Raw genomic sequence first — 14,556 nt, forward strand, 5'->3', positions numbered from 1 at the left:
AAATTTTTTGAATGTGTATAAAAATGTTTGTCAAGTATATGAAAAATATATATTTAAAAATAAAATGTGTATGAATAAATGTTGATCATATATATAAAAAAATCTTTCTAGGGTGTACGAAAATGTACAATGTAAATTAAAATAAAACTAGGCATCTGAAAAAATATATTGAAAAAAAATTAAGAACACTGACATGTGTTGAACAACAAAGAAACCGTAAAAATCAATAAAGAAGCAAAGAAACACGAAGAAACACAATAAAACCCAGAAAAGGGAAATGAAGTCACAGAAAGCCAATGCAGAACAATAAAAAAATAGTAGAAACCGAGAAAGAAACAAAGATTTACGAGGAAACCCGATGAAACCCCAGAAGAAAACAAAAAACCAAAGAAAACCAATGAAAGAACAAAAAGAAAAAAAGAAAAAAAATATTTAAAAACCAGAGCAGGGCAAACAACAACACAAGCGAACAATGAACTATGGCGATACGAACGAGTTGCGCTAAAGGACCAACCCCTATGCACGCACCCTTGAGGCGGGACGGCTGATATACTTGCTATAAACGAGATATAGCATATGCGATTCGGGAATAAGCCCTGAAAAAACGTGGAATAAAGAGACCTCCTTTCTTTAGGCAAATAGAGAGATCTTCTAGTCCGCGCTTATAGCACCCAAACCGGCAGGACAGATGGGCCACCCAATAGAGAGATCTTCGGCCACTGCAATGATAGCCAATTTAATGTCCTAAATTTGGTTCCCCTTACACAACTGCTAATAGTACAGTCGTTCTTTGTGTTAGGAAGCACGTGCAACTCCAGTTCGGTGTGGACCGATCGGTCAGCCTCCATCGGTTCCAGCCTGAGTCAGAAGCAGTGTTTGCTTGCTCTGCTTCACAACGATGATTGGTCCATGTCTCTCCCATGACAACCGCCTAGGGAAAATGATAACCATCTGGACCATGTTGGCACTAGATGGTGTAGTGCTAGCGTAGCATAACTTGTACGTATTTCCTGATGCCTCTCAGCCCTATACGTTACGTACAACAAGTGAACAGCAAGATAGTAGAGGCCTTCAGTTCAGATTTGCTCTCCAATGCCAAAAACAAATAAAATGATATCCTCTCTAATATCAAATGAGCTCTAGGCGTGTGCGCATAGAGGATATTGGTTTGTGAAAAGGTTGGACATCAACATCTAAATTCTAAGGATCATACCATGAAGAAAACTAAGGTATAGAAATATAACAAAATGACAAATGGCATTATTGATGGAAATACTTGGAGTCATTCTGTATAAGTGCCGTGCCAATCGGCTTTTCAGGAAGCGATTGACGAATGCGAGCTGCATTACCTAGGCTTCATCGGCGACCCGTTCACATGGCGTCGCGGGAGAATACGGGAAAGATTGGACAGGGGCCTGGTGAATGAGGCATGCATGGTCGGGATTGTTCCCTCATGCGGCCCTACAGAATTTGAAGTTTAATCACTCCGACCACGGACCTTTGTTTGTGGATACAGATTATTTTGTACAACCAACCGCAGCCCCAACAAATGCACAAGTCAAGAGATTTGAGGCCTGGTGGTTGAGAGAGGAAAAGTTTGATGAAACAGTAATATATAGAGGCGTGGATCAATGCGACATCAGACCCAAATGCAACAACTATATATATGAGAAATTGAATAAAATGCATGCTCGGTTCCATGATTGGGACCAACGAGTTCTTAAGAAGCCAAAAAACGGTTGAGGAAAGCACAAAGAGAACTTGAGAAGGTAATGGCCGCTCCTATGAATGATGATAGTGATGAAAAGAGGAGAGAACTATCGGAATTGATTGAATACTTGCTAGAACTTGGAGAAATTCAAGTCATGCAGAGATCCCGAGCAACATAGCTGACAAGTGGTGACCGTAATACGGCGTTCTACCAGGCTTTTGCATCGGCGAGGCGGAAAAGGAATTTCATTAAGAGACTGAAAGATGATGGGGGGAATTGGATAGAAGGTAGTTCTGAGTTAAACTCTCGTATTTTGAATTATTTTAATCAGCTTTTTGCATCTGGAGTTCAGCAAACAGACCCTGTTATTCTTCAACGGGTCCAGTGCAAGGTGACTGATTAGATGAACAACTTTTTGATGGCTCCATACACTCCGGATGATGTGAAAAAGGCTATCTTCAGCATTGGTGATATTAAGGCTCCCGGGCCTGATGGGTTACATGCAGTCTTCTTCAAGAAATATTGGCATATACTCGGAGATGAAATCACTCAAGAGGTCTTGCTGGCTATTAACTCGAGGAAGATTCTAGCTGAATGGAACGATACAACAATCCTGATGATCCCTAAAACAGATTTTCCGGACTTGGTAACGCAATTCAGACCCATAAGTCTGTGTAACGTTCTTTACAAGATCATCTCTAAAATGTTGGCCTTCCGATTGAAAAATATTCTTCCTGAAATTATTTCCCCCACTCAAAGTGCTTTCGTTCCTGGGAGGATGATTACTGACAATATCTTGATTGCGTATGAGTGTGTGCATAAAATAAAGAACAAAAGGGCAGGCCAAACTGGATTGTGTGTAGTAAAACTTGATATGCACAAGGCTTATGATAGGGTGGAATGGTCCTTCCAGCAAGATATGATGATCACATTAGGATTCCACAAACAGTGGGTTGAATTAATCATGGAATATGTGAAATCTGTTACATATAAGGTGAGGTTTAATTCACCAGAAACAGATGGTTTTAGTTCGACTAGAGGTATTCGTCAGGGAGATCCTCTCTCCCCCTACCTCTTCCTTCTCTGTGCAGAAGGCCTTTCTAGTCTATTGCAGTTTGAAGAAGAAGCTGGTGGCATAGAAGGGATTAGAGTGTGCAGAAATGCACCGTCGGTATCACACCTATTATTTGCTGATGATTCTCTAATTCTCATGAAGGCAAACACTCTTAATGCAGCTTCCTTACAGCATGTGCTGGAGACCTATTGTCAGAGTTTGGGGCAAATGGTGAGTTTGTCAAAATCCAGTGTTTTCTTTAGTCCTAACACCCCTGTTGTTTCTAGGACTGAAATTTGCCAAGAGTTACATATTGACACAGAAGCCTTATAAGATAAATATCTTGGATTACCTGCTATGGTAGGGGCAAACAAAAGTGATTGTTTTAAACATTTTGTTGAAAGAATTAAAGAGAGGCTTAAAGGATGGATGGAAAAGCAGTTATCCATAGGAGGAAAGGAGATCCTTCTTAAATCCGTGGCTCAAGCTATCCCTGTGTTCGCTATGTCTGTATTCAGTTTGTCAAAGGGGATATGCAAGGATATTACTGATATAATATCCCAGTTCCAGTGGGGGGGGGGGGTGATGAGGATCATAAAAGAATGCATTGGTATACTTGGTGGAAACTCTGCTATCCTAAAAGTGAAGGTGGAATGGGCTTTCGAGACCTATAATCTTTTAATTTGGCAATGCTTTCTAAACAATGTTGGAGACTCCTTACTAACCCAGAATCATTGTGTGCAAGAGTGCTAAAGGCAAAATATTATCCTAATGGAAGCTTACTGCAAGCCACTCTGAAAAATGGTGCTTCTTTCACTTGGCAAAGTATCATGAAGGGTTTGGAAACTTTCAAGCTAGGTATATATGGCGTATTGGTACAGGGGAAAATATATGGCGTATTGGTACAGGGGAAAATGTAAACATTTGGAGTGACCCTTGGATTCCAGGAAGCGCAGACAGGAAGGTTATATCCCCGCGAGGTCATACCATTCTAAATACTGTCAATGATCTAATTGATCCCACGAGTGGTAACTGGGATGAAGCATTGCTTAGAACTTTTTTCAACCCTGTATATGTACGCAGGATCATGGAAATATCACGGAATTACAGCGCTTTTGATGACTTCATAGCTTGGCATCCGGACCGAAAAGGAATTTTCTCAGCTTGTTCTGCTTATCATACACAGTGGACACATACTTACAGAGCATAAGCGAATATATTATCGCAGCCAGGGAGGTCTAGCACCCCACTAGTATGGAGCATCCTTTGGAAGCTTCAAATACCACATAAAATTCAAATTTTTGGCTGGCGAGCTCTGCATGGAATTTTACCCCTAAAATCTATACTCGCCAACAGGCATGTGGGTACAGATGGATCATATCCGACATGTCATCACGGGGCTGAGGATGTAAAGCACCTTTTGTTCGATTGTGTACATGCGACCGAGCTTTGGAGTCGTCTTGGTATCTCAGACGTTATTAATGAGGCAAAGATTTTAGATCGCTCAGGATCTGTGATCCTAGAACATCTTCTGCTAGCACCAACAAGAATGGTCCAGCTGAAACCAAGTCTGAATATCAAGCAAGTAGTTCTGGTCGGGGGCTGGTACCTATGGTGGATCCAACGCCAATTTACTCATGGTGGCTCTCCTCCACCACCGTTTAAATGGCATATGTCTATCCTTGCTATTGCTAACAATTTTCAGCAGGCTAATGTAAAGAAGAGTTCAGTTGTGCAAGAGAGATGGAAGAAACCTGACCCCAAATTTGTAAGAGTAAAAAAGTCATTCACGGTACTTGAACTTGCGCCGCAAGCTCACTTTGGTCACTATACATAAGAAGTTGGTCAATACGGTCACTATGTACAAGTTGAGGTGATTATACGGTCACTCGCAGTGGTATAGCTTCGTATTTTATATAAGTTGACTTGTCAAAGATGCTGCGTCATAAAAAAACTCTCTCCTCCCCATGCGGGTCCCACCTGCCAGTGATGGAGTAAAGAAACAAAGAAGAGCATAAAAATTCTGCCAGTCCGCGGATTCGATCCAGATCTCAATGAAGAGTTCCCACGCGCTAGGCAGAAATCACATATTTGACCTGAGGGCGAAATCAAATCACAAACTGACCTGCTTTCGAAAAAATTTCACTCGGCTGACCCTTTCGTGTGGCGCCCGACAGCTAGGCGCCGCACACTACCATGCAGCGCCTCTGCCTTAGGCGTCGCACCTCCTGCCAGCGTGGCAGCCCTGGTCCAGTTGCGGCCCCACAGACAGCACTACAGCGCCTAAGGCTTAGGCGCCACACTGTGTAAAGTGCAGCGCCTATCGCTTGGGCGCTGCACAGTCTGTGTTCCACTTAGGCTGGCCCCACCCTCTCTCCCCTCCCACCCCCACCCCACCCAACCCTTAGACTTGCGCCCCTCCTCTCTTCCCCTCTCCCCCCTCTCAAATCCTTCTCAAATCTTGCAAATCCGGAGTATTTGACCGTGGATTTCGAAGCCAACCCCTCCCTTAAGGTAATCTCCTCCGATCCCCTCGTTTTCATTCATAGGAATTGTCACATTTGCTCAAATCTTTCTACTTTGGGGAAACCCTAGCTTTGGCTTGGATTTGCAAATTTGTGTTGAATGATGTTATGTTTCTTTGCTAATTTGGTATGGTTAGGCTTTCATAGTATGCTAGGGTTAGGGTTATGTGTGTTTGATGTTGGTGTTAGGGTTATCCTATGGTTAGGATTGTGGTTATTGTTAAGTGGGGGTTATGGTTATTAATTCATATATATGTTATGGCATATGTATTTTGTGCAAATATTTTTGTTAAGTACTTACTTGATATATGTGTGTTTTTGATTATTGTAGGGATGGGGAGAACATGTGTTTATGTTCATCATGTGGATAAAGAGGCCTTTTTGAAAGGCAACGTTGAGCCGGACCCGGATGAGCTTGACATGGTGTTTAAGAGTAGTCCTAGCTATGCGGAGCTCTTGGACCAAGTGAGGAAGGATTTGAATTGGATGGACCCAAGTGACGTTGTTGAGTTCGAGGGAAGGCATATTGTTGGTTTTGGAATGCACATCCGTTGGAAGACAATGCATGTGAACTCCGAGCAACGTTGGGTTGCATACAAGGAGACGGTTGCCGAATCTCTAGACAAGGCTCTTGAGTTATTTGCCTCCAAGAAGGTTGAGTCTTCTTTGAATTTGGACTTGAACCGGAACCCCTCCCCGTTGGTTGCTAGCACTCCCCCACCCATTAACCAAGATCAAATGAGTGAACCTCATTTCATGCAACAAGATTGACCAACATTGAGCCCGACTCCAAACAACCAAAATGAAGCTTTTGAAGAGGAGAATGATGAGTACGAGGAGGATGACAACGAAGTTGATCTCCATGACAACAATGTGGGTGATCTCGACCAATATCATGTGCAAGAGACAATGGACCAATCCATCCATTTTTCCCGTGCATATGCATCGGACTCGGATGACGATGGTCCCGATGAAGAAGTTGATGAGGAGGGGTTCACGCCGAAGGAGGCCCAAGCATTCAAGAAGGTATTCGGGAAGGATCACAAGACACCATTGTTCAAGGATCTTAGTCTCGCGGATGAAGCCGTTGTGGATGGTGGTAAATGCATATCTCTTGGAGCTAGGCCAAGTTCTCACCGTGATTTGGAAGACGGCAAGAACGGGATATATCCCGGTTGTGAGTTTGAATCCTTCTTGGAATTGAAGATGTGGCTTGAGAACTATTCGGTTACACATTATCGTCCACATAAAGTGGCCAACTCGGACGTCAATGTGCGTTACACGGTCAAATGTGAAGTGCCAAGATGTCCATGGATTGTGCGTGCGAGGCCATGGAAAGGAGGTCCCACTTGGCGCATAGTGAGTTGTCTACCAACTCACATGTGCCGGCACAAGAATGCGGATGGCGAGCTTGTGTACCAACAACACAGACAACTCACGTCCGAGTTCATTGCTTACAGGTTATCCAACCAAATATCCACACTTCCAATAATGAGCATCAAGAGTGTCATTGACCTTGTGAAAGCCATCTTTCATTACAAGGTGAAGTACGGCAAGGCATGGAAGGCGAAGCAAGCCGCATTCAAGATGCTGTATGGCAATTGGGAGAAAGCATACAACCGACTCCCTAGGTTGTTGTTAGCTATGGCTGCCACAAACCCAGGCATGGTTCACGTGGTTGAGCCTCATGGGCACCAAACATTGATTCATAACGGGAGGACCATCCGAGTATTTGGCCGTGCATTTTGGGTCTTTGAGCAATGCGTGAGGGCTTTTGAGCATTGTCGGCCCGTCATCGCCATTGATGGCACGTTCTTGACCGGACAATACAAGGGCACTTTATTGGTTGCAATAGCAAGTGATGCCAATAATCGGGTGTTGCCTTTGGCTTTCGCTTTGGTTGAGGTGGAGAACAATGATAACTGGGAGTGGTTCTTGCGTCAATTGAGAACAAGGGTATTACCGGCTGAAAGGGAAATTTGTGTCATATCGGATCGCCATCCAGGAATTCTAAACGCGGTGGTGGTTGACATTCTCGGACATACAAAGTTGCACCATCGATGGTGCATGAGGCACTTTTGTGCAAACTTATATAGGGCATGTGGTATCAAGGAGTTGGCCGATGATCTTCAAGATTGTTGTCTCGCTTTCACCAACAAGGGGTTTGCCACATTGTTCAATGCATTGCTCAGACACAAGAAACTTGACCCCGGTGGTCTTGAATTTCTCAATAAGAACATTGTCGAAAGGAATATGTGGGCACGTGCTTTCGATGAAGATGGCCGGAGGTACGGTCAAATGACAAGCAATATGGCAGAACGCTTCAATAAGGTGCTCAAGAGTGTACGTGCATTACCCGTGACGGCAATAGTTCAATACACATTTGACAAGATGAATGGATACTTTTTAAAGTACTCAATGGAGACGGATAAGCAGATTGCTGGTGAGAACAAGGATAAGCACAAGTACTATTTCCCACCAAAGGTTGAAGAATGGTTGGACTTTCAATCATGAAAGGCAGACTCCCAAGAAGCTGTACTATATGACGACAACGAGTGGAAGTATGAAGTGAAAGAGCCTGGAGGAACCACAAACGATGGCCACCAACATGGAGGCCGCGCTTTCAAGGTCTCCCTAACACGGTGTGATTGCAGCTGCATGAGGCCATCGTTGCTTCATCTCCCATGCTCGCACTTATTAAATGCATCCCGTGTTAGGAATGTGGACGTCAATCACCCTCTTACCGTGAGGGAGTCCGAGTTCTCAATCATGACGGTAAAGAATACATGGGCTCCCCGGTTTCAGCCATACTTGGACCAATCACAATGGCCGGAGTATCATGGAGTTCCACTATGGCCGGACCCGGAATTGAAGGTCGTTGGACGGGGAAGACGTAAGACAAAGCGTCTTAGAGGTGACATGGACGGATGGGGCCGTGGTGGCGGTGGAGAATACGGTACCGACCAATTCCAAGAGCCTCGTGAGCAAACCCGTTGTGGGGACTGCAGTCATCGGGGACACAACACAAGAACTTGTCCCAAACCAAGAAAAAGATCAAAGAAAAATGATGCAAGCACAAGCCAAGCAAATGATAGCCAACCAAGTCAACCCGTTTGAATTGTCTTAAGTTATGAACTCATCGGCATAAAACTTTTGTTTGTTCAAATTGCTGTGATGTTGCAGTCATTGTAAGTCTTATGTTGTTCCGGTGAAATGAATGTGCTGTAAACTCTGTTTTTTCAGTAAACAGCCGTGCAGCGCCCAGAACACAGGCGCTGCACTATACCATGCAGCGCCCAAGGGATAGGCGTCACACAGTACAGTGCAGCGCCTGGCTCTCGGGCGCTGCACTCTGACTTGGTAATTTTTGTGGATGGTCAGTGCTGCAAGCCTTCTGTGGCTCTTTGGATAGCCATGGCCAGTTGAGCAGCGCCTATGAGACGGGCGCTGCACTGTATGGTGCGGCGCCTAAGCGTGGGGCGCTGCACAGTACAGTGCAGCGCCTGGCTGTTGGGCGCTGCAATGCTGTTAACTGCCAAACTACAGAAACAGATGCCATTTTGGGCTCATGCAACACTCACATAACTTGTTCAACATAACTAAAATTACTGTAAACACAAATACTGAACAAAGACAACTAATAACTTGAACATCACATCATTTAGGACAATTCAACATTACTACTACTTTCCGCGCGTGTTCCTGGTGCCACGCCTGCAAGCAATCTTCTTCTTCCTGGGTGGATGAGCCTCCTCTTCCTGCACTTCCTCCTCCGCCTCCGCCTCATGATCCAAGCTAGCCATCCGCGAGGTCCCTACGACCACCTTTGGGTTGCCTCTGTTGTCAAAGTCGTTGGGCATGTACCGGCGTCTGGGCTGCCTAGGCTTGAACACATATGGGGACCGAAGTTGAGCGTCCGCCAAAGTCATGTCATCATCAATGTCATGGCCCTATCACACAATCAAACAATATGGTGAAGACCAGCGTCGTAATCAAGTGAGAATCACATCTAAAGGATTAGTCATACCTCTTGGGTGACCGCACCCTCATCATCCAGATAAGCATATGAGGAACTCACATCGTCCCCCTGATGGTGAGATGAGGGGTCTGATGGTGTACCAGACCTGGAGGCAGATGGTTCATCAAATTCGGGATCACGGCAACCGAGAAGATTCGATAACCGCCTTAACTTCCTGGCCTAACGCTGTAACATGAACAAGTGTGGAAGATATCAAACTCCGCAACATAGACTGGCTCTCATAGTGAATGTGATATGTACCTTGAGGAATGCTCGTAGTGAACCATCATCATTGCCTTTTCCAACCGGTGTGTTCTCCAGAATAGACTGGCTCTCATCAGCTGCTTTCTTGATCTCGGTGCGCTGCGGATGAGAAAGAATGAACACGTTAGCCATTCAGACATGTGTAATACGGCCAACGGGAAAGTAAAGAAGGAACACTTTACCACATAGTTAATCACCGGAACAGCAGGGACTCCTTGCCCTACCCTGACATCTCTGTTGTACTTCCCCTTTGATAGATCCTCAAAGTTCACGGGTTCTTCAAGAATATCCTCATTATATGCCGGCGGGCATATCTCAACTCGAGTATTTTCAAGAAGCCATCGTATGTAGTTATCAAAAGCAAGTGGGTTATGCTCACGAAGCTGGGCGCGTGCACTTTTACGAGCTTGCTCCACGCAAAGCTAGAAGCGGGTAACATACGAAGCATGATGCTTGTCCCAGTCCTTTATCTTCCGCTGCCTTCTCCTGTCCAACCTACATGGTACAATACCAAACATTAGCAAAATCAAGAAGGACTGATGATGCTTAGTCAATACGCTCTCTTACCTATGAAGTGCTTTGTCCGTATCCACCCATTCCGGCGGGTGAGGTTGGAACAGACCAAACTGACGAAACACGCGATGTGGCAAATGAAACTCAACAGCCCAGTTGCATATCAGTGGGCACCGCATAAGCCAGAGATCCCTATCCCGCAAGCACATCGGGTTGATGCTAAACTCCGGGGTGTACCCAAGTCTATCATCGGCGCCATATGGCTGCCATTCCACCTATGAAATAGGGCAACAATGCAAAATTGGTGACTTTTTTTTCAGGCAAACATGAGAAATGACTGAAGTAATGACCTCGTTACCTGCTCAGGCGTAACCTGGACATCCATTGGGTTAGTTTGATTTGGAAAACCTATTACGTGGTCACTATACCGCATGCTTCCCCCCCCCCCTGTGGCTCTCATTGGTGGAGGGAGTTGATCAAACTCATGCCCACGTACCGAGGTGTGACCAAGATCCAAATTCGAAGTGGGGAGACGGCCCTCTTTTGGAAAGATGTCTGGTGTAATCACATCCTCGAGGAGCAATTCCCTAGGGCTTTCTCATATACCTTAGGAGAAGATGCATCAGTCCGCAATATGCTTACTATATCTGAAATCGGTGAAGCCTTTCATCTACCTCTCTCAACTCAAGCCCATGATGAACTTAGAAGGCTCCAAAGTATGGTCTCCTCCACTGAACTATCGGATGAGAGAGATATTTGGACATGCACATGGGGCTCGTCCACATTCAAAACCAAGGCGTACTACAATTTTTTTTTCCGAGAGCTTTAGGTCCACGAGGCGTTTCATTGGCTTTGGAAAGCTAAAAGTGTCCCCAAGATCAAAGTTTTTGGTTGGTTTCTTCTGGTGGATCGTCTCAACACTCGCAATATGCTCAGCAGAAGACACTATAACATTGGGACCAACCTGGACTGTCTCCTTTGTGGCGAACATGTGGAAGAAACCCTTGAGCATCTCTTCTTTCGCTGCACGTTTAGCACACGATGCTGGCTCAAGCTCAATATCACCTGGCCTGCTACTGGAGATCGGCTACATTTGTTGAAACACCTGAAGACCGGAAATCAACGTAAAATGCTCATGGACACCTTCCTAGTTGCTGCGTGGAGTCTGTGGAAGGAAAGGAACAATAATTACTTTCGGCATGTGGCCCCTTCGGTTGACAGTTGGCTAGCCAGGTTTAGAAACGATTTTGCCAACATTGTTCATAGACTCCCTGTAGATAAGAGACACCTCATCTCTGCTATCCTAGCTTCTATCCCCTAAATATATTAACCTCCTAGCTCTCTGACTGTCCTTTGTAATTGCTTAAGACACCCCCCCTCTCTCCTTGTACATTTGTAACATAGTCACCCTTTTGGGTCCTTAATATATACATGCAGTAGGACGTGCTCCTACTGTCCAACCTTCAAAAAAAATCGTGTCCAACTCGGCAACGTACTTCTGGTACATGAGATTGATATCGTTCGTCATCTCGGAAACCACATCCCACTTGTAAGCCCAAGTGGGGCGCCGTAATTCATCATCTTCATCTTCATACCAAGGATTAAACCTGACGCTCTTCGGGCGTCCAACAAGCAGACGCTCCCAGCTCCATACAGAAAGTAGAAGCATATTACCACCAATGCCTGCACTATCTGTGATCCTGCAACACGCATCGTCCAGCTGCATATGAAAGAAAAACAATGTTAACTTGACAGCAAGCTTGCATTGCTAATGAAGAAATGAGTTGATCACAAAACAGACCAACTACCTGTCGGTACAAGTAGGCAAGAGTCGCTGAACCCCAGCTCCATTTGCTATGGAAGACGGTCAACTCCTTCAGCCACATCCATGGAGCGTTCTTGCCAGTGGAGTCAGGAAACAAAGACCTCGACACAACATACCGCATGTAGACACGAGCATGTGTCTGGATCACATCATCAGTGGCATCCGGAGGGCACGTCGCAAAGTGAGTTTGAATCCACGTGAAAGCAGCTCCGGCTGCTTTCCTTTCCCTCTTCTTCTTCTCTTCTCCCTCCTCTACATCAGCCTCAGCCTCAGTAGGAGCCATACCGATAAGAGCAATCATCTGCTCGCGCCACCCATCAGAATCGATGCTCATACAGAGAGGCATCCCGTCGATAGCAAGACCGGTGATCAACGAGACATTCTCGAGCGTCACGGTCATCTCCCCAGTCCAAAGATGGAAACTATGCGTCTCCGACCTCCACCGATCAGCAAGACCGGACACCAGTGGAGCGTTCAGATTCGGCATGGACCGGCTGACCAACTGAATCCACGGGAGTAGTCCTGCCTGCTTGATGTACGGTGTGTACCGCTCATCGTAAGGCATGGCAGGACCAGAGACCCCGTGATACCGAATCTTCAAAGGTTCAAGCTTCTGCAAAAAGCAAGTAATGACAAATCTTAGGGCATGTAAATTTCAACTTAAGGCAAATTTGCAAAATATTTAGATTACTCGTTATTACCATCTCCTTCTCGCGCATCATGTAGGCCCGGTGTTTCGTGTCGTAGACATCGTCGAGAAGCCAAACCATCCTTACAAATTTCAAACAATAAACATATATGAGTTCATCTCAAATATTGGTAAACACTCAACATTTCATATGTGTTCATCTAAACATCTCATATGTATTAATCTACAAGAATCTCAACATCTCCTTCTCACACAATGAATAAATGATTGTAAATTATCATATATATCTAGTATGTCATATGTGTTCAAGTAAATCAACATCTCATATTTCAAATAAACTCAACATTTTATATATATCTAAAAAAAACTCAACAGCTCACATATAGCTACAAAACTCAACATCTCATACTTATCTACAAAACTAGGCATCTCATATATATCTAAAAAAATTTACAATCTAGGTTTCACTAACAAGAATCATATAGTGGGGGGGGGGGGGGATCAAAGGTTCCACCTAATCTTGGGCAAACAAAGATCCAAACCAAGCAAATCAAAGGTTCCACCTAATCTTGGGCAAATCCCTAAAATTGCAACGCATTTACGGAGGAAAAGAAAGGGAACGGAGGAGTTTACCTAGTAGGAGGGATTGGAGATCGAATCTGGGCCTCAAAACTTCAGATCTGAGAGGGGTGTGGGGGGATCCGAAGGGGGCGCCGCCGCCGCCGCTCTCTGTAAACAGAGCAACTTCCTCAGAGGGGGAAGAACTGCTGGGAGGGGCTGGCCCGATGCGGCTTAAGTTAATGTGCAGCGCCCAAGCGATAGGCATTGCACTTTATACAGTGTGGCGCCTAAGCCTTAGGCGCTGCAGTGCTGTCGGTGGGGCCGTAACTGGACCAGGGCTGCCACGCTGGCAGGAGGTGCGACGCCTAAGGCAGAGGCGCTGCATGGTAGTGTGCGGCGCCTAGCTGTCGGGCGCCACACGAAAGGGTCAGCCGAGTGAATTTTTTTCGAAATCAGGTCTGTTTGTGATTTGATTTCGCCCTCAGGTTAAATATGTGATTTTCTGCCCACGCGCTAGCCACCTGACCGCACACACTGCTTCGTGTAATGTATCAATACGAACCTTTTTGTACAGTAAGACCACAGGCACGCACGCAACGGCGCATCAGCCAGCCACAGTCACACGCACAGCGCACACAGAGCCCCGCGTCGTTGCGCTTACGCCAGTAACGCCACGCACCGGACCCGCCATTCATGAATGGGACGGTGCCCGGCAAACATGGACGCATGCACACACTCGCTAGTAGCATAGCACAGCATGCATGCATGAAATAACGAAGGCAGACGGGTCGTGCTCCGACAGCCGCGCGCGCACGGCTAGGAGAGCGACCAGTGTGGGTGTCGCTGTTGTCGTCCATGTGGCCATGTCACGCGTCGCCTCGTCTCGCAACTCCTGTGCATCGCCAGCACCAATCGGTATTGCAATGTGGCGACCGCTCGTGAGACCCTGTCCCAGATGGCCGACAGCACGGCGCACACCCTGGTACCGTCCACTCGTGCTAGCCATGCCAGACGGCGGATGCTTGCTGTGCATGCGTACCGAGCCGTGTGTGTACGTGCATGTTGTTAGAGCAACTCTAGCAGACCCCGCATCCGCCTCCGACCCGCAAAATAACCGCCAAAATGAGGGTGCGGTCCGGAAAGCCTGCCCGACCAGACCCCGCATCCCGCTCCAGCCCGCAAAAAATTTTAGGGGGCGCGGCAAATTTCCGGCCCCAACCCGGGAAAACGCGGGTTTCCCCCTCGCGGCTGCGGTGCCCTGCATCACAGAGAAGCAGTTGGCGGGAGGGACATTTCATCCCGCGCTCTTTTCCCCCTTCCTTCCGCCGCCGCCCGCCCGCCGCTGGCGATTCCGGCCATATCTGCGGGCGGAATCGCTCCGCGGGGCCGCCCCACACCCTCCCGCGCCGAGCCGCTGCACCGCCCCTCCGGATCCG

General features: G+C 46.4%; 1 protein-coding gene and 1 long non-coding RNA gene across 2 annotated transcripts; both read right to left on the bottom strand.

The window, feature by feature from the left end:
• Positions 1 to 9,150: 9,150 nt before the first annotated feature.
• On the bottom strand, positions 9,151 to 9,980 carry LOC141021571 (uncharacterized). The gene is made up of 4 exons (XR_012182898.1): positions 9,755 to 9,980; positions 9,570 to 9,671; positions 9,318 to 9,494; positions 9,151 to 9,240 (listed from the first exon to the last, which is right to left on the bottom strand). It is a non-coding gene; the product is annotated as an uncharacterized lncRNA (long non-coding RNA).
• A 14-nt stretch (positions 9,981 to 9,994) lies between these two features.
• LOC120963574 (serine/threonine-protein phosphatase 7 long form homolog) lies at positions 9,995 to 12,680 on the bottom strand. Its single transcript, XM_073497933.1, has 7 exons — positions 12,612 to 12,680; positions 11,894 to 12,523; positions 11,740 to 11,805; positions 11,050 to 11,172; positions 10,444 to 10,458; positions 10,140 to 10,360; positions 9,995 to 10,067 (listed from the first exon to the last, which is right to left on the bottom strand). The coding sequence occupies exons 1-7, from the start codon at positions 12,678 to 12,680 to the stop codon at positions 9,995 to 9,997; spliced, it is 1,197 nt and encodes a 398-aa protein (XP_073354034.1).
• Between the last annotated feature and the right edge of the window lie 1,876 nt (positions 12,681 to 14,556).

The sequence above is a fragment of the Aegilops tauschii genome, chromosome 4 (assembly GCF_002575655.3).
Source record: "Aegilops tauschii subsp. strangulata cultivar AL8/78 chromosome 4, Aet v6.0, whole genome shotgun sequence".
Taxonomy (NCBI): Eukaryota; Viridiplantae; Streptophyta; class Magnoliopsida; order Poales; family Poaceae; genus Aegilops; species Aegilops tauschii.

Bases quoted from the DNA above. Each gene is read 5' to 3' on its own strand.
- LOC120963574 (XM_073497933.1), bottom strand. From the start codon at position 12,680: ATGGTTTGGCTTCTCGACGATGTCTACGACACGAAACACCGGGCCTAC. The intron at 11,806-11,893 runs GTAGTTGGTCTG...TTTCATATGCAG, and splicing joins TTGCCTACTTGTACCGACAG to CTGGACGATGCGTGTTGCAG. The intron at 10,068-10,139 runs GTAAGAGAGCGT...TGTACCATGTAG, and splicing joins ACGGACAAAGCACTTCATAG to GTTGGACAGGAGAAGGCAGC.